General features: G+C 59.1%; 1 protein-coding gene across 4 annotated transcripts; it reads right to left on the reverse strand.

The window, feature by feature from the left end:
• Nucleotides 1–837: 837 nt before the first annotated feature.
• Nucleotides 838–21,882, reverse strand: KCNH6 (potassium voltage-gated channel subfamily H member 6). Of its 4 annotated transcripts, none has more exons than XM_051825799.2 (13): nt 21,580–21,880; nt 20,633–20,863; nt 15,556–15,717; nt 15,243–15,448; nt 12,101–12,526; nt 10,917–11,316; nt 9,436–9,635; nt 9,066–9,318; nt 5,649–5,842; nt 4,525–4,609; nt 3,820–3,982; nt 3,038–3,209; nt 838–2,692 (listed from the first exon to the last, which is right to left on the reverse strand). In XM_051825799.2, exons 1-13 carry the CDS (start codon nt 21,653–21,655, stop codon nt 2,408–2,410), a joined length of 2,853 nt encoding a protein of 950 aa, XP_051681759.2. In that variant the 5' UTR covers nt 21,656–21,880; the 3' UTR covers nt 838–2,407. The 4 variants fall into 4 exon arrangements, 3 of the variants coding, with proteins under 3 accessions (XP_051681759.2, XP_051681758.2, XP_069916599.1); XM_051825798.2 differs by having other exon boundaries at nt 15,541–15,717; XR_007911551.2 differs by having other exon boundaries at nt 2,558–2,692; nt 5,681–5,842; nt 15,541–15,717; nt 21,580–21,881.
• Between the last annotated feature and the right edge of the window lie 343 nt (nt 21,883–22,225).

The following is a 22,225-nucleotide window of genomic DNA, read 5'->3' on the forward strand; positions in this document are numbered from 1 at the left end:
TATATGGGATGCTGCCTCCGCAGGTGGGGCCTTTATGCTGGCCCCACTTAATACTACTTACAGTGCCTTATTAAAGTTACAATTCTTTTTAAAATTTCAGTTTAATATACGTGTGTTGCAAACATGATAGGGTTATCAAAATTTTTTAAGCATCAAAATAAATTACATGTAGGTTAAAACTAGAGTGGAAGGGATAATTAGACTTATGAAAACCTGTTCTTATGTTTTTAAAGTGGATGATGATGGCTCTAAAATCTATGTTACCTGGATAAATATGGATAAATATACATGAGATGAAAAAATTCTATATAGTGTCAATATTTATAATGCACTGGACATTGATTCCTTTGCAACTATTTAAACTTATCAATGAAATATTTCAGATGTCCACTTAAAAATGGAGGAGAGATAAATTTCCCAGAATTCTTTTAGAGAGTTCTGGAGCACAAAGTACCGAGACTGAAGGTCAGTGAGTTGGTATCCTGGAGATAACAGCCCCTTCAGCAGAATGGTTAACTGCACAAACTCTCACGCCAGACTGCCTGCGCTGAAATTATGTCCTTTTCCCATCGTGTTAGTCATGAATATTTTATTTATTTATTTATTTGACAGAGTTATAGACAGTGTGTGTGAGAAAGAGAGAGAGAGAGGGAGAGAGAGAAAGGTCTTCCTTCCGTTGGTTCACTCCCCAAATGGCCGCCACAGCCGGTGCACTGCACCGATCCAAAGCCAGGAGCCAGGTGCTTCCTCCTGGGCCACAGCAGAGAGCTGCACTGGAAGAGGAGCAACCGGGACTAGAACCTGGTGCTCATATGGGATACCGGCACTGGCCCCTCATTTTTAAACGTTTTATTTCAGAGGCAGAGAGACAGAAAGACAAAGTTCCTATCTGCTGGTTCACTCCCCAGATGCCCACAATAGCCCATGATGGGCTGGGCCCCCAGCTGGAAATGTAAGCCAGGTCTCCCACACAGCAGGAATCCGATTATTTGAGCCATCACATCTGTCTCTCAGGGTGTGAACTGCCAGGAAGCTAGTCAGAAGCCAGGGCTGGGGATGGGTTGTGGGTGCCTTAGCCATTTTGCTAAATACCTCACTTTTAAAACTGAAGTATCATTTGTATGTGGAAGTACATGTGAACTCTCATGTAACCAGCTCCAAGATCAGGAAACAAAATGATGCCGGCACCCCCAAAAGTCCCAGCATGCTGTTAGTAAAAGGGTGCCGTCTTATCTGTGGCGCCAGCTTAGGCTCTGGCTCCTGTCATCGCCACCTTGCATAGTAAGCTTCAGTCCTAAGACCCCATGGCCCAACCACAGGTGTCGGCTCCACCCCCACCCTAATGGGATTCACTGCTCCTACTTCCCTGCCCGCCGCTGGCAGAGGTTTACCAGGACCTCTTCCCCAACACGTACTCTCGCCTTCTCCCCCAGCCCGCCAGGCTTCCCCCACCCGACAGCTTTTCCCTTCACTCCGGTGTTTGGTGTGTTTTGTGGCGGCCTTACACGCGCCTGGGTGGTTTTGCAGTCCCTTCCTCTGCTGCTGATCCCACGTTCTCTAGAATGAGGACAATAACGCCGACTCCTGGGCTCGCTTTGAGGAGTAGATACTGATATCTGCAGAGCCTCACGAAGAGTTGGCTGTTGTCATAATTCCCAGGGCCACCAAGCTTCCCTTCTCCCCAGCCTGGCTAACAGCCCCAGGCTCTGAGGGCGCCTGGGTCCAGGGAACCAACTTCAGGTCCCCAGCACAGTGGATATAGTAGAAGGTGGGCCCCCAGGCCCTGGTGAGAAGTTACTTGGAGAAGATCACAGCACAGTTGAGGTCTTATCAGCTCCTTAGGTCCTTATCAGCTCCTTAGGTAAGTCATACACCTGTCCCAACATGATATGTATAGGCTTTATTAGCTGAGTGACGGTCCACGGCCCTCTAGGGACCCAGATGTCATCAGAAAACCAGAGGCAGAAGGACCAAGGGCTGTAGCTCTGTTCCAACATGTCTGCCCCAGAGGTCACCTATACCTCCAGTTGGATCCTGGGCTCTCCCAGTGGTCTGACCAACCCAGGCCTAGTGCTGGGCCAAGAAGCAGGTGGTGCTGAGCTGGGAGGTGACCATGTGCAGTGCACAGCCAGGCCCTCACATGGACAATCAGGAACATCTTTCTTCACCAACTCTCTGTTCCGTAAGCTACCTCCATGCCCAAGGCTCCCCGCCCTCTGCCAGGCTTGCTGCTACAGAGAGCCCCTGGGAAGCTGGGAAAGTCCTGAAGCTCTTCATCCGTGCCCCCCCCCCCCGGGTCACCCGGCCAGCAGTTCGCAGCTACTCTAGGAGAAAGGTTTTCATAGGCCCATTTCAGAAGCTGTCTGCCTTCACTCATTCCCCTCACGGTGTATTGGGATTTGGTGCCTTAACTGCCTGCAAATCCAGGGTCGGAACCGTGTCTCTGGAACTCTAGCTGCTTGGGAACAGAGTCAAGGTGTTCAGGGAGGGAGGGGAAGCGGGGACCACAGACCAGTCCCTGTGCCTCCAGGGGATGCAAAGGAGAGGCCAGGGGTGACAGGAGGCCCTCGGGCTGCGTCTGGTCCAACAACGGAGTCAGGGTTTGATCCGCAGCCACAACCAGGTCAGGCATCCTGGAGGAGGAGTTCCTGTGCTTCGGCCCACATTTGTCCAAGTCACCAAAGCTTGCGGCCTGGGAGGGGCAAGAAAGAGGGCAACATGGAGTGTGGGGGAGCCCCGAGGCCAGGCTGTGGGTTCATCCCCCCAACTTCGGGAATGGGAGCCAGCAAGAGCTGCACTTGCTGGCTTGTACCTCAGGGTCCTGCTGCCCTTGCCTCGGCTGTGAGTCTGTGGCTGCCAGTCTGGGCTTGGCCACCCCTCTGTCCAGGCCACCACTCATCTCAGAGAGGATGGCAGAGCCCTGGTTGCCCAGGGGCCACAGTGGTTCTGGACCTGATGTCACATGGACATCAAGTTAGGATTGGCGAAGGCATGCAGCTGCCTCCTGGTCATCCCTGGGGATCCCCTCACTTCTCACCTGTGCAGGGGACAGCCTGGGTCCTGGACTCTGAGTCCCCGAGGCTGCAGGAAACAAAGCCAGGTCATTGGAGGCAGGGACTCCCAGGATGCAGCTGGTGTGGCCCTGGGTCACCGGCTGCTGAAGGAGCTGCAGGACGCGGCTGAGGTCTGAGGACATGCGGGACTCCAACCTGCCAGACAGAACCCCGCGGTAAGGGTCAGGCTCCCCGCTTTGTAGTCTGCGGGCTGCTGCCGCCCAGTGAAATGGCAACCTGGACCTCCCTGAAGCTATTTCCCACGAGGACCCACAGCCCCTGCCCGTGTTACCCTTAGCACGGCCCTGACTGATGACACCTGTGACCAGACACCGAGCACGCATCATTCGGTCCTGCTGTTTGCTTTCACATGGGCATTCGAATTCTCCCCATTTCTTGAAAGGGCGAACGGAGGCTCCAGAGTAATTACATAACTTGTCCACACTCTTGCTGAGTGCAAGAGTGCAGAGCAAGAATTGAAAGCTGGGTCTGTGCCACCCCTAAGCCCTCACTCTGTCGCCACAGCCCTGCCGTCCACAGGCCACACCCCATCCCAAGCTTCTTTGGTATGTTTCAGGGTCTGCTGGGGGAAGTTATTCAAGGACTGTGGTTAATGATAGGGATGGAGAGAGGCCTGCTGCTAAGTGGCCCGGTCATTCTAAAACCCACCCGGCACTAGTGATGGCCTTGAGTCACCAGGAGGGGGCGCCAGCACCCAGGTCTGTCCTCTGCCACTGCCTCTGGCGGGGGCCCACAGGGCACTCACCTGTTCATTTGGGCCTGGAGCTGATCCAGCCTGGAGCCCAGCTCCCGGGGCCAGCAGTCTGGGTCTCCCTGCGGGCTTGGGGGTCTGTGCTTTAAGGGCATTGGCTGCAGCAACTCGGGCCAGAGGCCAGACGCATCTGAGATACTTAAGGAAGGGGCTGCACCTGGAGGGGGGGAGGGGCGCCTCAGCTCAGTCCAGCTGGCTCCACAGGCCTATTCCTTCCCAGCAGAGCCTGTGTCCTCCTGCTGCCTGTCACAGGAACGGAAGGAGTATACCTGGGTGCCCTGGAGCACAGGTCCTGCCCCCACGAAGGGCCGGCTTCCGGGACCTAGGAGGCTGTAGCCCTGGGAGGGGATATGGGGCCTCAGCTTCAGGGGTGCTGCCAAGTGAGGATTTCTAATGCTGGTCTCTGCCCAGAGAGCTGCAGCCCAGCCGTCCCCAGAGGCCGTGGTGTGGAACCCGGGGGCTGGAGCAGTATCCACCCCTGGGGGCAGCACTTGGCACTCAGTGAGCCTCTCTCTCTGGCTCGGAAGACACATTGAGCCAGAGGAGGCTGGGGGACAAAGGCCTGTGGCCCTGAGTCCAGGGAGGGAGCCCCTCTGTGCTCAGCGAGGGGCTGGGGAGGCAGGATGGAGAGGACGTGGGCAGGGGGCAGGAGACTGGGCTGGGGCAGACACTGGCAGGGGCAGGGCTGGCTGTGCTCACCTGACTGGTTGCCACTGAGGAAGAAGCCTGGGTGGTCTCGGCTGCCCGAGGCCTGTTGGGGGGATGACTGGAGACCCCCTTCTGCCTTGTAGGGAACAAGAGCATCAAGTAACAAGAACCACAGCTGGGATGGGGCCTCTTTGTTCCTCCCCATCCCCCTCACTCCCCAGGGACCTGGTCACACCCAGGTAAGCAAGTGGGGACAGGAGGCTGAGTATGGCCACAGTGCCCTGGGCGGCTACTCCCAGGCTGTCTGTTGATGAGGGTGGGCAGGTGCACAGAGGCCTGGAGCCCATGCCCAGGCACCAGGTGGCCCTGTGTAGACCCCTATTGGAGTCTCGGCAGGGGGGTTGCCTCAAGCAGCAAGACTTAGGGATGGAGGGCAGAAGAGCTGCGTTCCCAGTCCCTCTTTTCCTGAGCGCCCAGAGCTTCCCCACTCAGCAAGGGCCAACCGGGAGTTTCCTGCAAGGAGACTGGGTTTGAAACCCCTGGTGCACTCGGGAGATGCCCTCATCAGTGCCCGTGGCAGCCCCTTTCCTGGCAGCATGAGTCCTGGGGGTACCTGGCCACAGAGACCACATCCCTCCTGCCCCAGTGTCCACACAAGGACTCCCAGAGTGCGATCCTTGCTGGATGTGTCCTGTCCAGATCAGGCTGCAGGGGAGCGACTGGGGGGAGGGGGAGGAGCATCCACAGCAAGAAACCCAATCTCAGCGCCACCCTCCTGAAGCTGGGCACAGGCCAGGCTCAGCAGAGCCTCCTCCCGAGGCTGAGGGGTGCAAGTAAGGGGGAGGGGAAAGGGGGTGCAGAGGCTCAGTGCCCACCCCAGCAGCTCCGCCCCTGCCTGGGAGTGAGACTCAACGAGATGATAAGAGAAAGGTGGCTCAGGACCCGCACACAGGCAGTGCTCAATCCTCAGTAGCTGTCACTGCACTTGGCACCGTGTTGGCCACAGTAGGCATGGATGCAATTCTGGTAAGGGATGCAGGATGGGGTTGAAAGGAAGGGCAGTGGGTCCCCTTAGGCCAGGAAGGTCAAGTCCCCAAGTGGAAGCCTGGGTGTCACCTCCAACCAGCTGGCCAAGGCCCGCCACCCCCACCCCAGCCCACCCAGCCCAGACTCACGTCCCGCAGGTTGAAGGTGACCTCCAGCTTACTCCAGAAGCTGTCCGCGAAGGCAGGGTACATGTCCAGCACCTCCAGCAGGTCCGCCCGCTGGATCTTGTGCAGGTCGCAGTAGGTCAGGGCCCGCACGTCTGCGCTGGACTTGCCAGGCCGGGCGTGGAGGCTGACGGGCTCCCCGAAGATGTCATTTTTGCCTGCCAGCCAGAGAGGCCGTGGTCTGGCCCCAGGCTCCCTTCTGTGAGGAGCATCCTCAAGGGCCCCTTGACCATGGCCTCCTCCTACTCCTGCCCGGCTGGGGCCTGGTGCTTAGGATCAAGGGGACAGGGCTAGAAGTGCTGGCTGGGGTGTCTTCTCCTGTCTTCTGAGCTCCATGGAGACCCACTCAGAGCCAGTCCCGCCCCCCACAGATGGTCCTCTCGCCATCTCCAGGTCCCTCAAAAGCCCCCTCCATCAGAATCCCCCCTCTGTGCTTTTTGGCACAGGTCCCACTCCCACCCAAGGGATGGGGGTTACAGAGGGTGCTGGAGGCTCCCTGTTTCAGTTCCTTCTGCTCCCCTCCACCTGCCAGGGCTGGCTACACAGCAGAGGGCAGGAGGCCCAGGGCCAGGGCTCCCATCTCCTCCAGGGCACAGCCTGAGGTTTCTGTCCCTTTATCTTCCCACTCCCCACGGTGGGGCCAGGTCACCAGCTCAGCCCTGGCAGAGAAGCCTGCAATGTCACCGCCCTTCTCCAGACTGCAGTGTCCTCCTCTCTAAAATGGGTGTGACCATGTCTGCCTTGTCTACCCCGCTGGGCTTAGTCAGAGATGCTGCCTGAAAACGTGCTTGAACAAGCCAGAGGTGCCAGGCCAAGGCACTGGGAGGGATGGAGGCCTCGGGTGGGCATGAGGTGGACACTCAGGGTGGGGGGTGACAAGGGCATATTAGGCCATCCTGGTGCCAGGTGCTGTACTGGCCACAGGACACAAACATGAATAAGATGCTGGCTCACCCACAAGGAGTCCCCCAAATGCCTGCACGACAAGCACATAGCAGCCAGCCTGTTTCCAGAATGTTCTAGAGAGCCTTGGAATAGGAGAGAACCAAGAGCTGGGGGCCACACAGGAGGGAGGGGCTCCTTCTGTCAGGGGAGGTTGGGACAGCAAGGAGAGGGCTCCCTGAGGGAGTGAAATGTGGGCTGTGTTCAGAGAATCAACGAAGACTGGGTCCCCAGAAGAAAGGCAGTCAGGTGGAAGAGACAGCGTGGGGTCAATGCTGGGGAAGGGGCTTGACCAGGACCCTGCTGGGCCCAGTGGGCACAGCAAAGTCCCCTGCCCTCAGCCTGGTGGCACTGCACAAGGGGCGCTGACGGCTTAGCACACAGAGGGATGGATGGAGGCAGAGACACTGCCCTCCCCTGCAGAGCAGGATCAAAGCTCATTTACAGAGGGGAGAGTGAGGCTTAGAGGGGGAGAGGACTCGCCAGGATCCCACGCAAAAGCCTGAAGCTTGAAATCTGGGCGCCATCCAGTGTGATGGTTTTCCAGCAGATGAAGGATTAGGATCTAATATCTATTTCTACTCAGGGAAAAAAATGAGAGGATTTCATGTCTCTAACCGAAACTTAAATTGGACTAGCTTCTTAATTATTAATAGTAATGATTATCCCACCCACGTGGTGCTCCTAAGGTAGGCTGGGAGAGAGGGAAGGTGTCTTAGAGGAGCCTGAGTCTGATTGAGCCCAGTCTTGGAGAATGACTGGGGTCTGCTAGACAGAGGCACTGGGTAGGGCACTGCAAGTGGAACTGCGGTGTGTGCAAAGGCACTGCGGTGTGATGGAGTTGGGAGATTTAGAGAACTAGAAGTAGTTTGTGTGGCTGAAGCTTGAAGTCCCAGGAGGAGGGTAGCAGATCTTGGGTGGCCAGACTGGGGGGAACTGTGCATGCCGTACACAGGGCATTTCTCCCATGGGGCATGGGGAGCCACTGAAGAATCTTGAACATAAGAGGAATGTGTACAGGTATGCATTTAGGTCACTGGGAGAAGGTGGAAGATGAAGATGGGGTTGGACCAGATGCAGGTCCATGGGAAAGGAGCTCCTGACACCTTCCCAGGGAAGATGCAAGGACTGGGAGATAGGTGTGAGACAGAGAAGTGTCAGTGAGGGCAGCAGAGAGGGCTCTGTGGCCAACTGCATGATGGGTGGTGGGACAGGGAGGAAGAACACTCCCTTGGCTGACTCCAGCCTGGCTGAGGGTGGGTGGTTCACAGGGGCAAGGAGGCCAAAGGACCTGCCTTTGAGGGAAGATGAAGATTTCAGGTTGGGATGTTCTCTGTTTACTCTGTCTTTGGAATACGAGGGTGGTCATACCCAGAAAGAAATGGGATATTCCAGGGGCTCGTGTTGTGGTGTAGCTGTTTAGCCCATACGGGCACTGGTTTGTGTCCTGGCTGCTCTACTTCTGATCCAACTCCCTGCTAATGTGCTTGGGAAAAGCAGCAGGAGATAGCCTAAGTGTCTGGGCCCCTGCTACCCACATGGGAGACCTGGATGAGGCTCCTGGCTCCTGGCTCAGCCCTAGCCACCGCAGCCATCTGGGGAGTGAGCCAGTTGGTGAAAGAAATCTTTCTCTGTCTCTCACTCTGTAACTCTGACTTTCAAATAAATAAATAAAATCTTAAAAAAAATGGAATATTCCAGTCTAAGGACAGTTGGGGGCTAGGGCAGAGTCGTAGGGGGTCTTTGTGGTGCAGGTGGAACCTGGAGCTGTGGGAGCAAGGAGTTGGCCCAGGTGAAGGTGTAGGGGTGGAGAAGCAGGTGAGGGGCGGAGCACCTGAGGAGGACTGTCCAGAGGGGTTGGAGGAGAGCCAGGCCATGGGGACCAATGGAGGACAAGGCTGCAGGCAGAGTAGGAGCCTGGGGGTGGAGCCAGCGTCACAGGGAAGGCAATGAAGATGAGGACTGGGTGACCCTGTGACGCTCAGAGCGGCCACAAAGGTGAGCACTTGTCATCCAGTGCATGCCTTTGCCCATTGCTCATACCCTTCCTCCAAAGTGTGCAGCTATCCCTGCAGCTGCACTGGAGACTGACCTTTGACCTGTCACCTTGAACTACCCAAGAGGGTAAGAAGGTAATAAGGAACCTGCCCCGGGCTTGTGAGTCAGACACCAGTCACTGCTCCGCCACAGACCAGCACGACCTCTCTGAGTCTCAGTTTCCCCGGGACCCCCGGCAGGGGGTTGCCTTAAGGACTCAGTGAGCTGGGTATAAGGCTCTCTGAGGCACAAGCTCCTCACCTGGCTGGTCGCCCAAAGGTGTCCCAGTCCTTACTGGGAGGAAGGCAGCCTGGGTAGAACTTAAGCCCCCTGCTCCCTCCCCAACCCCTCAACAAGGGCCTGCCCCCCCTTCCCCGCTGTCCCCACCCCCTCCTCCCCCACCTAGAATGGCCACGACCACATCGTCGCGCAGGATCTCGATGGAGCCGCGGGAGATGAAGTAGAGTGTGGAGAGCACGTCCCCGAGGTGCACCAGCGTGTCCCCGGGCGGCGCGTGCGTGGTCTTGAACTTGACGGCAAGCGCGCGCAGGCAGCCCTTGCTGGCACCGTGGAAGGCCGGACAGTGCTGCAGCAGCGCGCGATGCAGGTGCAGGCAGATGTCGGCCTGCAGGCACTCGGGGAAACCCTTCAGCACCTGCGAGGAGGAGGAGGGCACAGGCTCCAGGGGATGGGGAGGGCTCGGGGGCGCCCCTTGCACGCGTGGGACCTCGGCCTCCCCGGGCGCTAGCGGGGCGGGGCGGCGGGGGCTCACCGCGTTCATGTCGATGCCATTGGTGTAGGACCAGGCGTGCTGGAAGTACTCCTCCAGGCGCTGGCGCAGTGGGTTGGGGATCTGGTGGAAGCGGATGAACTCCTTGACGCGTAGCATCTGCGTATGGTAGCGCGCGGTGCCCGAGTACAGGCGCTGGATGATGGCCGACACGTTGCCGAAGATGCTGGCGTACATGAGGGCTGCGGGAGTGGGGGGCAGGCCGCCGTGAGCTCCCGCTGCCAACCCCGGCCGCGTCACCCCTTGCCTTCCTCTCCAGGGCCCAGGACAACAGCAGGATCCACGGGGGACAAAGGCCCCAGGGTTTCCTGCCCCCTCCCTCTGCCCTGGCCTCTTGGCACCTTCCCCAGGCTCCAGAGGCCAAACTCTTGCCCAGAAAGATCTAGAGCAATGGACTTTTTTTTTTAAGTTCAGATTCGTTTTCCACTTCAAATTGTAAAAATATAATAGAGGGGAAGCTTGTTTTCACCCACTTTTTCCTTTTTTTTTTTTTTTTCGGGTTTTCAAGTCTCTAAATACTCTGGAACATAGTAACTCCATCCATGTGTGAAGTCCCACACTGCCTCCTGTGTTCCTAAACCGGGTGTCTGCCGAGGCAGGCATCACAAATTCTGAGAGCCTTGGAGTGGCCACCCGGGTGGGGCTGGGACTCAGAGACTTCTCAGCTGTGTGCTCTAGGCTGCTGGTTAGGTCCTTTGGTCCTAGCCCTGGAAACCGGGCTCCTCAGGGCATGGAGTATGCTCCGCAGGGCGGACTCCGTGTGCTGCCCGTGCGACCACACAGAGCCCCTCGCTAAGAGCCCTGTGCCTGGTTTAGTGCTCGGCTGTCACCAATCCAACATTCTTTATTATTATTTTTTTTTTTGACAGGCAGAGTGGACAGTGAGAGAGAGAGACAGAGAAAAAGGTCTTCCTTTGCCGTTGGTTCACCCTCCAATGGCCGCCGCGGCCGGCGCACCGCGCTGATCCGATGGCAGGAGCCAGGAGCCAGGTGCTTTTCCTGGTCTCCCATGGGGTGCAGGGCCCAAGCACCTGGGCCATCCTCCACTGCACTCCCAGGCCATAGCAGAGAGCTGGCCTGGAAGAGGGGCAACCGGGACAGAATCCGGCGCCCCGACCGGGACTAGAACCCGGTGTGCCGGCGCCGCAAGGCGGAGGATTAGCCTAGTGAGCCGCGGCACCGGCCAACATTCTTTATTTTTTAAAACAAGGGCTCTAGGTTTTCATACTGCAGTTGGCCCTGCCAGTGAGGTAGCCAGTCCTGGCGCCTTGACACACAGCGAGGGCTGAATGGGTGTTACCTGCTGTGTGTAATTGGCGTGCGCGTATGCAAAACTTCACCGCGCTGCACGTTTGCGACCAACCTGCCGCGTGCACGGTCACTGCTGGCTGATAGGCCACAGCTCGGTCTAAAACTCCAGCTAGACTCGCACGGGGAAGACCCACGGCAGGGGGCGCACTCACAGCCGATGAGCATGACGCAGATGGAGAAGACCTTCTCGGAGTTGGTGTTGGGGGAGACGTTGCCGAAGCCCACGCTGGTGAGGCTGCTGAAGGTGAAGTAGAGCGCTGTGACGTACTTGTCCTGCACCGACGGGCCCGAGGCCGGGTCGCTGCCGTTGTAGTGCTTGCCGAGCTGCGCGCCCAGGCTGTCCAGCCAGCCGATCTTGGGCTCCAGGTAGGGACGCTCCACGTTGCCGATGGCGTACCAGATGCAGGCCAGCCAGTGCGCGATGAGCGCAAACGTGCACATGAGCAGGAAGAGCACGGCCGCCCCGTACTCGGAGTAGCGGTCCAGCTTCCGCGCCACGCGCACCAGCCGCAACAGGCGCGCCGTCTTCAGGAGCCCAATCAGCGTCGTGGTCTGCAGGAACAGGGAGAGGCCCATGTGCTCTGAGGCCCGTGTTTTGTCACTTGTGCATGCAGTCACACAGTCATTCAACAAATACGTGTCTGGGCCAGACGCCTGGCACTGGGGTACGGAGTGTGGGATCGTAGGGAGCGGTCAGCCTAAAGCTCCAGGCAGTGTTCTGGCTGCTCGGACCGAAGTCCAGTGGGAACAGGAAGAGAAACTGAAGTCTGCAGAGGCAGAGGTGTGTGGTGGGGGGAGATTCATGGAGGAGGTAACGTGTGAGTTGGGGCAGAGGTGGGTAAGAGGCCACTCAGTGTTCAGGTAGCAGCTGCAGACTAGATAGGAGGGAGAGGACTTGGAGCTGGATTTGCTGAGGGGTGGTGTCCAGCGGCTGCTGGGCAAGGGGAGGGGCCGGCGCAAGAGGGGCACGAGGGTGCTTTGGGGGAGCAGCCTGTGGATTCTCTTTCCAGTCCAAGGTTGAGCGTGGCATAGGAGGCAGCTTGAGGGGTTGGGGCGGAGGAAAGCCTGTCCTAGAAGGGGCAGATCTGTGGGGCAGATCAGCCTGCTCCTCCCACTGGGGCCGGCTCAGAGGATGCACAGAGAGACGGCACCCCTGCAGGCACAGTCTCAGCTTATCCTTGTCCAGGGCTGGACGATGACAGCTGTCCCAGGGCCCCTGTCCACCTCCATTTGCTTTGGCCAATGTGCTCAGTGCCAGGGCTGTGAGGCAGAGAGGCCTCGGGGCTAGGGCACAAGGGACAGCTACGGCCCGCTGGCCTGGGAGGGGCTCGCTTACCTCATCCGAGCCCGTGCGGAAGATGAGCAGGTCAAAGGGGATGGCAGCCACCATGTCGATGAGGAACCAGCCCTTGAAGTAGTGGACGGCAATGCGGCGAGGGTGGCTGACCACCTCGTCGTTGGTGTTGACGTAAGTGGTGCGGAAGTTGATGACGATGTCCACGACGAACATGATGTCCACGATGAGGTCCACCACGGTGAGCGGACTGCAGGTGTAGCCGCAGGCCCCGCGTTGTGACTCGTCCTGGTCGCTGAGCAGGAAGGCGGCCGAGTAGGGGGTGAAGACGGCCGTGTAGATGACCAGCAGCAGGATGAGCCAGTCCCACACCGCCTTGAAGGGGCTGTAGTGCAGGATGGTCCCGCGGTGGATGCGCGGTGCCTGCAGCTTGTACTCCGGCAGCACATCGGCGCCCAGCGATAGGACCTGGGTGTAGGGGCCGGGGCGGTGAGTGCGGCAGCCACTGCTGGTGACACAGGGCTGCTGGGCGAGGCTTGCAAGGAAAGGGCACCTGACCTGCCAAGGGTCCGGATGAGCTGGTCCCATGAGAAGCTCTGAGAGTCGCCCCCAGGGAGAGCCCTCACTGGTCAAGCATGAAGAGACTATTCTAGGGTGACCTGTTCCCATCAGGAACCCCAACCACAGCCCCCTCCCCACCAAGCCCACCAGAGAACATCACCCTACCCAGCACTCCGTCCATCTGGGCTGTTCTGCCCTGCCCTGCCTCCACGCTCCAGGATGGTCTGTCTCTGAGGGAGCTCACGAGCCTGGGGCACCCTGCTGCGTGGCCCACCTCCCCAGCACATCTGTCCCCTCAGACTTGTTCCTTGTATACCCCTCGCTCTGGTCCCCCAGCCTGCCCCAGCCCAACATGCCCGGGCCTTGCCCAGCTGCCTAGCGTGAGAAACAGCTGGAGCGTGAGGAAAGGCATGGCTTTGGAAGCCAGACCTGCCAGCTGGATGCCAGGTCTAAGATTTGCTAAAAGTGCTGTCACCCCTGTGGGTCCCAGTTTCCTTGTTTGCAAAATTGGGTAACAAAGGACAACAAGTTTCACAGGGTTACAACTGATTGAGGGGCATCTGTTGGCTTCTGGGTGACCGTAGGCTGCCAGGTGTGGTAATGTCTGCTCCACCCTCCTGCTGCCACATCCTGCAACAGGCACGGCTGCAACAAGGATGGACAGAGCCAGTGTCCCACGGACCCCTCCCCACCAGATAGGGTCTGGTTCTGGTTTCAGAAAATCTGCAATGTAAGGCCTTGACCTTGCAAAGCAGAGCAGCTAGCAATGAGGAAGATCCGTCAAAGGGCTGGCTTCAGCCAGACGGTCCCTGATCTGACATCAACCCCCTGGGAGGGGTCACAATGTCCCCACCCTGCAGTGTCCCTCTGCTCAGTCGTCAGGCCTGGGTTCACATTTCCCCCTCCGCAGGAAGTCTCCTCTTACTCCACCCAGACTTGAACCCACTTTTTTGATTTTCTGTCTCTGTATAAGGCCCTGACCACTTGGCTGTTCTCCACTGCAAGCTCCGTGGGCCTCTGTCCCCTTGCTGGGCCCACTCACCCCATCACCTAGCACTTGGTCCACACGAGGCTCAGGTGCAGGTGGCTGAATGCTTGGGAGCTGGGGCTGCGACTCAAAGAGGCCAAGTGGCTGTGCTGTCACACCCTGGGCATCAGAGCTGCTCAGGACCCGCCGAGATGGGACAGCACAGCCTCATCTCTGCCAGCCGCTCCCCTCGCCCCATCGGTGTGTGGTGTGGGAGGGAGGCAGTAGGAGTTTGGGGAGGTTGCAAGTCTGCTGGGAGGAGGGTCCACTTCCTCAACTCCTCAGGGCCCCCAGACAGGAGAACCGCTCCCCACCATACTGGCCCCCCAGCCCCCTCTGTCCCCGAAGCCAGCGTGAGGGCCTCTCTGGGGGCAATTCTGCTCTGCCCAGCACCACCCAGAGCTGCAGGGCCTTCAAGGCAGAGGGGCTCGGGTCAGATCACAGCCCCCTAGGCCCTTTAACTTCAGGCCGAGGCCGCCGCGATATCGCCGTTCAGGAGCTGAGTCGTGTAACCAGGACAAGAGCAGGACCATGGCCAGCTCAGCCAGGCCTGCCTGTTGCCATGGATACCTCCCCCAACCTAACGGCCTCCGTCATGATGGCCACGAGCTTAAGGGGACTGCAGGGGTTAGGCTGGGGCTTCTCCTTCCCCAGGGTCTTAGTGCTTAGTGAGGGGCTGACTGTAAAGTGGGGCCCTCACATAGAAAGTGGCAGGGAGGAAAAGGGCTGTCCTTCAGCCCCCATGAAGGGCCAGCCCCAAGGGAAGCTGGGAGCAGGCCCCCTCCCCTGCTTTGCACCATCACGGACAGCCTTGGCCTGGGTCCCTCTCTGTGGCTTAGAGCTCCATCTGCCTCCTGGGGCAGTGCCAGTTAAGGTCATATGGGACCACTTAGTTCATTTCTCTCCAGCACATGAGAGCCAGCACAGAGGCTGTGGCCCCTCGCCCAAGGTCACGGTGAAAGTCAGTGCAAGGACCCTGCTCCCCAGGGCCTCAGGAAGGGGCCTTTGCATTTCCCTGTGGAACAGTCAGGCTACAAAGCCCCAAAGGAAGGGACAGTAGGGTCAGCTGGGACAGAGGACCCAGAGAAGTCTGCCTTGTGCTGGCCGAGGAGCGGCTGCAGGGCAAGGGAGGCATCTGAGTCTGGGTCCCCAGGAAGCCTCTCAGAATCGGCTGGAGGCGCCTGCCCTGCTCCACCTCTCCATGGCAAGCTGCGAGTGGGGTGACCATGCTCTCCATGGCACGGGGCAGGAGCAGGGCTGGGGCTCTGGCCATCCCCCTCCCCTTTCCTCTCCTCTCCTCTCTCTGCATCCCTGCCCCCTCTGCCTCTCCTTCCTGGCCTCGGAGCAGACCTCGTGGTGTTCCCACACTCCCCAGTTCTCCGTGCCTAGGAGGGGGCGCTGCTCACAGTTCCACTGACCCCAGGCTCCCAGGGCTCTAGGAGGTGGTCGTCAGGACAGGCCTTTAGTTAGGTGTAAAGAATCAGCCTCGAGCAGTGCTGAGGCCAGACAGTAAGGAGCCGGACAGGATGATGGAGCCCTCTGCCGACCAAGTGGGGGCCTGGCACAGCCCGGCCTCCCCGCCCTGCAGGCCCGCACCTGGGTGACCTTCTCCGTGACGTTCTGCGTTCGCTCCACCACCTTGTGCGGGGCGATGATCTCGATCTCCGTGGTGGAGGCCGAGCGGTGCTTCTCCAGGTTGAACTCCACGAAGTTGAGCGTGAACTGCGGGATCTGGCTGACGGTCCTGTACTTGCCCCTGCCTGTGCCAGGCCCCTGTCCGCCTGGCCTGCTGTGCGAGCCGTCTGAAACCGGGGCCAGGGTCAGAGCAGCTAGGGCGGGGGTGCCCACGGCTCCACCTAGTGCCCCCCTCCCCATGTGCCCCTCCCACCGCCACCTGCACCAGCCTCACGAGAGCCCAGGAAGCTGTGAGACAGCAGGCGCTGTGACAAGCTGCGGTTGCTGCTCTTGGCCAGGAGCTGGGCCAGGTCCTCGAAGTTGAGGATGAACATGATGACGGCTCCGTCCTCGTTCTTTATGGGCACCACATCCACCAGGCAGCGGAAGCTGGAGGCTGCAAAGACCATGGGCGGGGTCGGTTACTAAAGGGCTCCTCCCTGCAGTGACCTGGCTAGGAAGGGCACTCTGTGAAGGTCACATGAATGGCAGCCACTGGGATGAAGAGGCCTGGACAGTGACCAGAGCTCCTGTGCTGGGTGTGGGGGAGGCTGCCCAGCAGAGGCCCCACCCACAGGGCAGAGGTGGGGAGAGCAGCTAAGCGGCTCATTAGGAGATAATGTAGCATCAGGTCCAAGTCCACGCTCAGTGCTCAGCTCAGGGCTTAACCTCAAGGTTTGCGTCTGCTGTAATTAAAGCTGAGCAGATGGATGGAGGTGGATTAAGTGGGGAGTGAGGCGGGACAGTCTGCCCCCCACGGAGCTCCCGCGGGCCCTGGGCTCAGCTCCATATTCCCACCCCACAAGAGGTGCCCTGCTCCCTGCGAGGAAGGCACTAGATGCTCAGAGCATAGCAAGTGCTCAGTGCTGGGCCCATGCCAGTTGGCACACTGGGGCTCTTGATGTCCTTCGGGGACAGGTATGGGGGGGCCTCCGCTCTGCACCTGTGGTCCGGAGAAACAGACTTGCTGAGGCTGGAGGGGACACAGAGCTGGGATCTCTGGCCTTCTCTCTGCTCCAAGTCTCACTGCTACCTCCTCATCACTGGGTGGGACTATAGCAGCTAAAATGTCACTTATTCCACAGCCTGAGCCCTGTGAACCCTTCTCCCTGGCTGTCCTATGTCCCTTGACTCAAACTGCTGGCCAGTGTCAGCCCCCAAGGGCAGGGCCTTACAGGGCAGGAGGCCCCAGGCCACCACACACATCAGAAGGCAGGGCTGCACTCCCTGTGTGGGCAGGGTCGGGTCTGTGCCGCCCATCCCAGGTGCTGTGTTTTGATGAGTGAATGGAAGCATTTGTGTGAATGACAGGGACAGAGGCCAGCTGACAGGAGAGCTGGCACTCGGGGAGCAATCACTCTTCTCCAGGATCCCTACTTAGCGCGTGCTTCTCAGCCTCTCCTCACGGTCATCAGAGCTGGGGTGCAGCTGAGCCCTCACTCTCCTCCCAGAGAGCAGGAATCTCCTGGATCAGATTCCTGGACTCGCAGGCACCAGGCGGCCACCTGCCAGCTGCTGCTGGGCCCAGGGGAGACATCCACACCAGGGAGGGGCCTCCCGCCTGGCTCGCTCCACTCCTGGGCTCATGGAGGCAGGCAAGGTAAGGACCCTGGGACCTAGCCAGGAAGCCTCCTTGGCCAGCAGCTTGGGACCCTCCCCTTATGGCCGCTCCTTAATCTGGCATTGCAGAGATCTGGCGTGGTAGGTGGCAGGCAGAGGCCAGAACTTGGCAGAGAAGCAAGGCCTGTTGGCTTTCTCTGCCTCTGAGGGCTGCTAAGGCCCAGCCTTTAAGTGGGTGTGCCCATCAGCTGATGCTGTCCTTAGAAAACAGAAGCTGAGAATGAACCACAGACCAGCCCATTGTAGCAGTGGTGATGGTGGGGGGAGGTCAGTGCATGGTACCCCATGCCCTGCCCCATGCTTGCTGCCTGGTGAGCAGGCAGGCAGATCATGAGAACTTGGAAGATTCCAGAGCATTCTCTCTCCCCCTGCCCAGGCTGTCCTTGCTTGCCATGGCTCAGGGCCCACAGGTCACTGTGGGGGTGGCCAGAAGCAGGTGGGTCTCTCACTCTTGACTGTGCCCAGGAGTGGCAGTGGTCCTGTCCCTGTCCCTGGAGGAGCCCAGTCTCTGCCTGTTTCTCCCCTCCAGAGGCTTCCCCCAGCACCTGCCTCTTACTGATGACAGCAGGCCTCTGTGTCCCCTGGGACGCCCTGTTTCTCTCTGCTCTCTCCCTCTCAAGCTTCTCATCACTCACACCCTCTCCCCACTCTGGCCCTGGTCCTTTCCTCTCGGCAGCCTCCTTGCTGTCCTTTGCCCCCGTCTTCTTGTATACATCCCACCCAGCATCGTGGGGAGCCCGCGGGCAAGAGCTGGTGCTTCAAAAAGCTGACCCTGGGAGGGTGGCTGCTCCATGCCGTTCCCCCAGCGTGGTCCCCTGGGATTCAGGGGTGAGGCTGCAGGAAACACTTGGGGGCAGGGGAGAAGACAGCAGCCCCGACCTCAGCCTAGCCTTGTCCTCGTCATCCTGGCCTTTGGATTAGGGGACTCCCAGCAAAAGCAGGCAGAACTAGACCCTCTGGCAGTGCCCAGTGGGAACAGGGGGGAGTGGGGAGGGTCTGAATGGTCTGCATCCCTCCCTCCAGATTCTCATTGGTCCTTCCCCCTTATCTGTTAGGTTCTGACTTTCCTAGCAAAGGCAGCTAGAAAAAGAGTCAGTTTCTCAGGGGTCCCCGAGCTCTGTGTCACAGGTGATTTTTGCCAAGCGTCCTGGCCTGACTCCAACTTTTTGCAGCTGCACAATGTGGAGACTCACAAACATAGACCGTCCACTTCGACTTGGAGAATTTTCAGCAGATTGCTTCTTTAGAGGAAAAGAGGGTTATAAATAACCAGCTAAAGATCTAGTCAGACCCCTTGCCACCTCCCTGGGGCCGGGGGCTATGTGGAGAGAGGTGCTTACCCGAAGAAGGAGGAAATCAGCCCTAGGGATGCCCTTGAGCAGGACTGTGAGGTATCCCTGCACGAGGATGTAAGGTGACATTAGTTACCTGAGCACCACATCCTCCCCTAAGGTAGTACCGCCTAGGGAGCTCCCTTGTCTGTGCTTCAGGCCAATTTCAGGGAGGTCCAGGTGGTGAAATGCTTGGGCAGCAGGACAGGGAGGGCTGAGGGTAGGGTAGGAGTAAGCTGACACTCACAGGCACCATCGTGGTTAATTTCCTATTTTCACCTGGGGTCAGCCTCCAAGGCCAGGCTCCAAGGATCCCTTCTGATGGCTTTTTTTTTTTTTTTTTTTGACAGGCAGAGTTAGACAGTGAGAGAGAGAGAGACAGAGAGAAAGGTCTTCCTTCCATTGTTTCACCCCCCAAATGGTTGCTACGGCCGGCTCGCTGCGCCGATCCAAAGCCAGGAGCCAGGTGCTTCCTCCTGGATTCCCATGTGGGTGCAGGGCCCAAGGACCTGGGCCATCCTCCACTGCACTCCTGGGCCACAGCAGAGAGCTGGACTGGAAGAGGGGCAACCGGGACAGAACCAGCACCCCAACCGGGACTAGAACCCAGAGTGCTGGCGCTGCAGGTGGAGGATTAGCCTAGTGAGCTGTGGTGCCGGCCCCCAGCATGGTTTTAAAGACCTGAGACCTGGTCTCAGGGGGCCAAAGTCTGGCCTTGACCTCTGTCCCCTGCTCAGGCACCTGAGAGCCTAGGAGTCTAGGAGCCCTTATATGACATCTCCCGGAGCCTGGGATCAGTTTTCACCCATGTGGAGCCCAGGTAGAGCTCTGGGGTCACAGAAAGGGACAAAGAGAACCTGCTGTCCCCCTCCTCACTTCCTCCTATCCCATCCTGTTCCCTCTGGGACCCTTCTCACCCTCCTGACTGTCACCTCCTTCTTGAAATGATGTGAGGAGGTGAGGTCACAGCTTTTAAAAAGATTCTGACTTCATTAACCCAGTGAGTACTGCCAAAACAAACCAGGTTCTTCCCAGCCCCCAACTGCTGCCCCCGCTTGAGGCATTCCACCTGATACTCGCTTGGGTAGCAGCAGCAGGGGCCAGCGAGGACCTGCTAAGAAGCCCCACCCCCGAAACCTGGCAACACACACACACATGCTCACATTCACCCTCACAATTCACATTCCACACCCATACCAGGCCCCTAGAACCTGGGCTCCTGGCACCTCTGTCCCAATCCAATGTCATCTGCCCTTCAGCTGGGCTCAGGTGGCTCATGCCTGCCTTCCCTGGGGGTTTCTCTCTTCTGGGGGCTTCCTCTCCAGGAGTCCTGCCTCCAAGCACATAGGTCATTGGGGCTTTCTCCTCTCCTACAACTTCCAGAGACTTAGATTCTAGCTCTAGGGTGGATCCCAGCAATGGGGTCTTGGGGAAGTCCCTTCCTCATCCACAAAATGAAGGGATTTATCTAAGTCAGTGGGTCCTGAACATGACAGAACATCAGAACTGCCAGATAGATTTTTCAAAATACACCTGCCAGGCCTCCTCTCACACCTTCTGAGTCAGCCTCTCTCTGGGGAAGGTGTGCTTTGGAAAATATGCCCCAGGTAATTCTGATGCAGAACCAGGGTGACAGCCATTGATCCAGGTGTTTTTCCCCCGTGACTTTTAGATTCTGATCCCAGCTCCTAATGCCCCCCTCCCCCAATGCCCACCCCTTGCCTCCCAGGTCCAGTGGGGGCGCTGTGGTCCTAGGAGGAGGATCCCAGGGGGCTGTGGAATTCTTTGTCCTTAGCCCCTGACCTGTGCTTCTGTTTTGCTTGCAGTAAGCTTGGGCTGCCAGCAACAAGCGAAACTCTACCCGGATGAGCCTCTTGGTCACAGGAAACTCCAGACCCCATCTCACCAAAGAGCCAGGGCTAGCTGAGCCTGAACCACCCCTCTTTCCCACTCAGCAGCCCTTGTGCCTTGCCTGGCCAAGAGGCCTTGAGAGAATGACTCCTCCCCTAATCCCCAGAGCAGACGGAGATGAGGGAAGGTTAATTTCCGTCCCAGCTGCCTGACAGCTGGGGCTGACAGTGACAGAGTGAATGGCCCAGAGCCTGGGGACAAGGGGGAGGGACAGTGGAGCAAGAAGCTCTGCCCTAGGCCGGTGGCAGTTGGTGGCACAGCCTGGTCCCAGGCTCTGAAAAGGACTTCAGAAGGCATCACATCTAATGTCCATTGCTTCCCCCTACAGATGCAGAAACAGACCCAGAGAGGACAGATGATCTGTCCAGGTCCTTTGGTCCCTGTGGCAGAGCCCTCCCTCAAGGCCCCCTGTCTGGACATGAGAGGGAGCCAAGCCTGCATGTGCCTCACCATCCTTGCGGTAGTAGAGGATGTCCACCTTGCACTCTTCAGCCCCCAGCAGCGCCTGGGCCAGGCGGGACACAGCACTGCTTGGAGTGTTAGGGCCGGTGAGGAAGTCGCAGGTGCACGGTCGCTGCATCACCTCCACTCGGGAGTAGCCAAAGAGTTCACAGAAGCCATCGTTGCAGTAAATGATGGCGCAGTTCTCCATCTGAGCATTGGCAATCAGAAACTTACGACCTAGGGAGGGAGGCAGAAGGTGGGAAAATCATGGCAGCCAGGGCTGGGCAGCAGGAGGGGGCTCTTAGCGGCAGGTGTAGGAATCAGATGCAGGGTAGGGACCAGAAAGAGGGAGGAAGAGGTCAGGGAGGGAAGACCAAGGAGGCCAGAGTCATAAGAAAGGGTCATTAGGCCTGGGAGTAATGAGGGGGAGGGGCAGGATGTTGCCCAGAGAGGGGGTGCTTAGGTCTGGGGGCAGTAGGGGTCAGTGAGGTGGGTGGAAGGCCCAAGGACGCCCAGAAACAGCGAATGGAGTCAGGACCAGGCATCAAGGATGTGACCAGGTGGGAGGTCAGGCCTGGGCAGAGCTCCTAGGAAGATCAGGGTGGGGGGCAGGGAGTGAGCAGAAGGGAGCCCAGGAAACCCCTGGAGAGAGGAGGGGGCTGGCCGGGAAGAGAGAGGGAGGCAGCGGCAGAAGGCGAGGTCCCGGCTTGGGCTGGTAGGAAGAGCGCTCTGCAGGGAAGCGGGGCTGCACTCAGTCCCGAGGTTTCCAGGGGGCAGGACAGCATTTCGGGTAAGCGGGGTCGCTGGTGGGGAAGGTGTGGCGACGGCAAAGCCAAGGATTTGGATCTCAGCACCCAGCACTGCTGCGCTTGCCCCACCAAAAGTTAGTAAAGGGATCCGGCTCCTCCCGCCACCGAACAAGGCTTCCAGAACGCCCCTCACCCCACACTCACTCTGGCCCTCGAACTTGCGGATGATGGTGTCCAGGTAAGTGTTTTGGGGTGCGACGTGGCCCCTGCGGACCGGCATCTTTCGCTCGCGGGCCCTGCCTGGCGCCCCCCACTCCCAGCGTCTCCGCCTGTCCTCGGGCTCCGCGGCGTCGGGCTCCTAGTGGGCGCCGCCCCCGGGGAGGGCCGCGGGGCTCTGAGCCCCGCCCTCCCGCCTGCGTCCGCTGCCCCGGCCCGCCCGGCCGGCCCCTAGCCCTGCTCGCTGCACCGCCTCCCTACGCGCCCGCCCGGGAGCTGTCCGCGCCGCGGTGCTGAAAGCGCGCGCTGGCGGCGGGGCGGGGTCCGTTGGGCGGGGGAACACTCCGCGGGCCGACGGGGCGGGGCGGGGCCCGGGACCCGGAGTAGGGCAGGGCTTCGCTGAGCAGCATCGGCTGGTGTCCAGGTGGCCCCAGAATCTCTCAGATCCCCTCCAGGTCCTGAAGGGCACTCGCCCCTCCCAGTACAGAGGAGTCTCCCAGGCAGGGAAGAGAGTGAGCAGAAGGGCTTGTTAAGGGGCCTCAGGGAGTCTTTAACCACTGGGCCTGATCTTGGCATGGTACCATTAGGCCTTTTGCCTGCCCTTGACAAGTGCCCTCCAGCTGAGCCCCAGGGC

The sequence above is a fragment of the Oryctolagus cuniculus genome, chromosome 17 (assembly GCF_964237555.1).
Source record: "Oryctolagus cuniculus chromosome 17, mOryCun1.1, whole genome shotgun sequence".
NCBI lineage: Eukaryota > Metazoa > Chordata > Mammalia > Lagomorpha > Leporidae > Oryctolagus > Oryctolagus cuniculus.

Bases quoted from the DNA above. Each gene is read 5' to 3' on its own strand.
- KCNH6 (XM_051825798.2), bottom strand. From the start codon at position 21,655: ATGCCGGTCCGCAGGGGCCACGTCGCACCCCAAAACACTTACCTGGAC. The intron at 15,718-20,632 runs GTGAGGCACATG...TGGTCTTTGCAG, and splicing joins CCTCTACTACCGCAAGGATG to CCTCCAGCTTCCGCTGCCTG. The intron at 15,449-15,540 runs GTGGCGGTGGGA...CCCCGGTTTCAG, and splicing joins CTCTCGTGAGGCTGGTGCAG to ACGGCTCGCACAGCAGGCCA.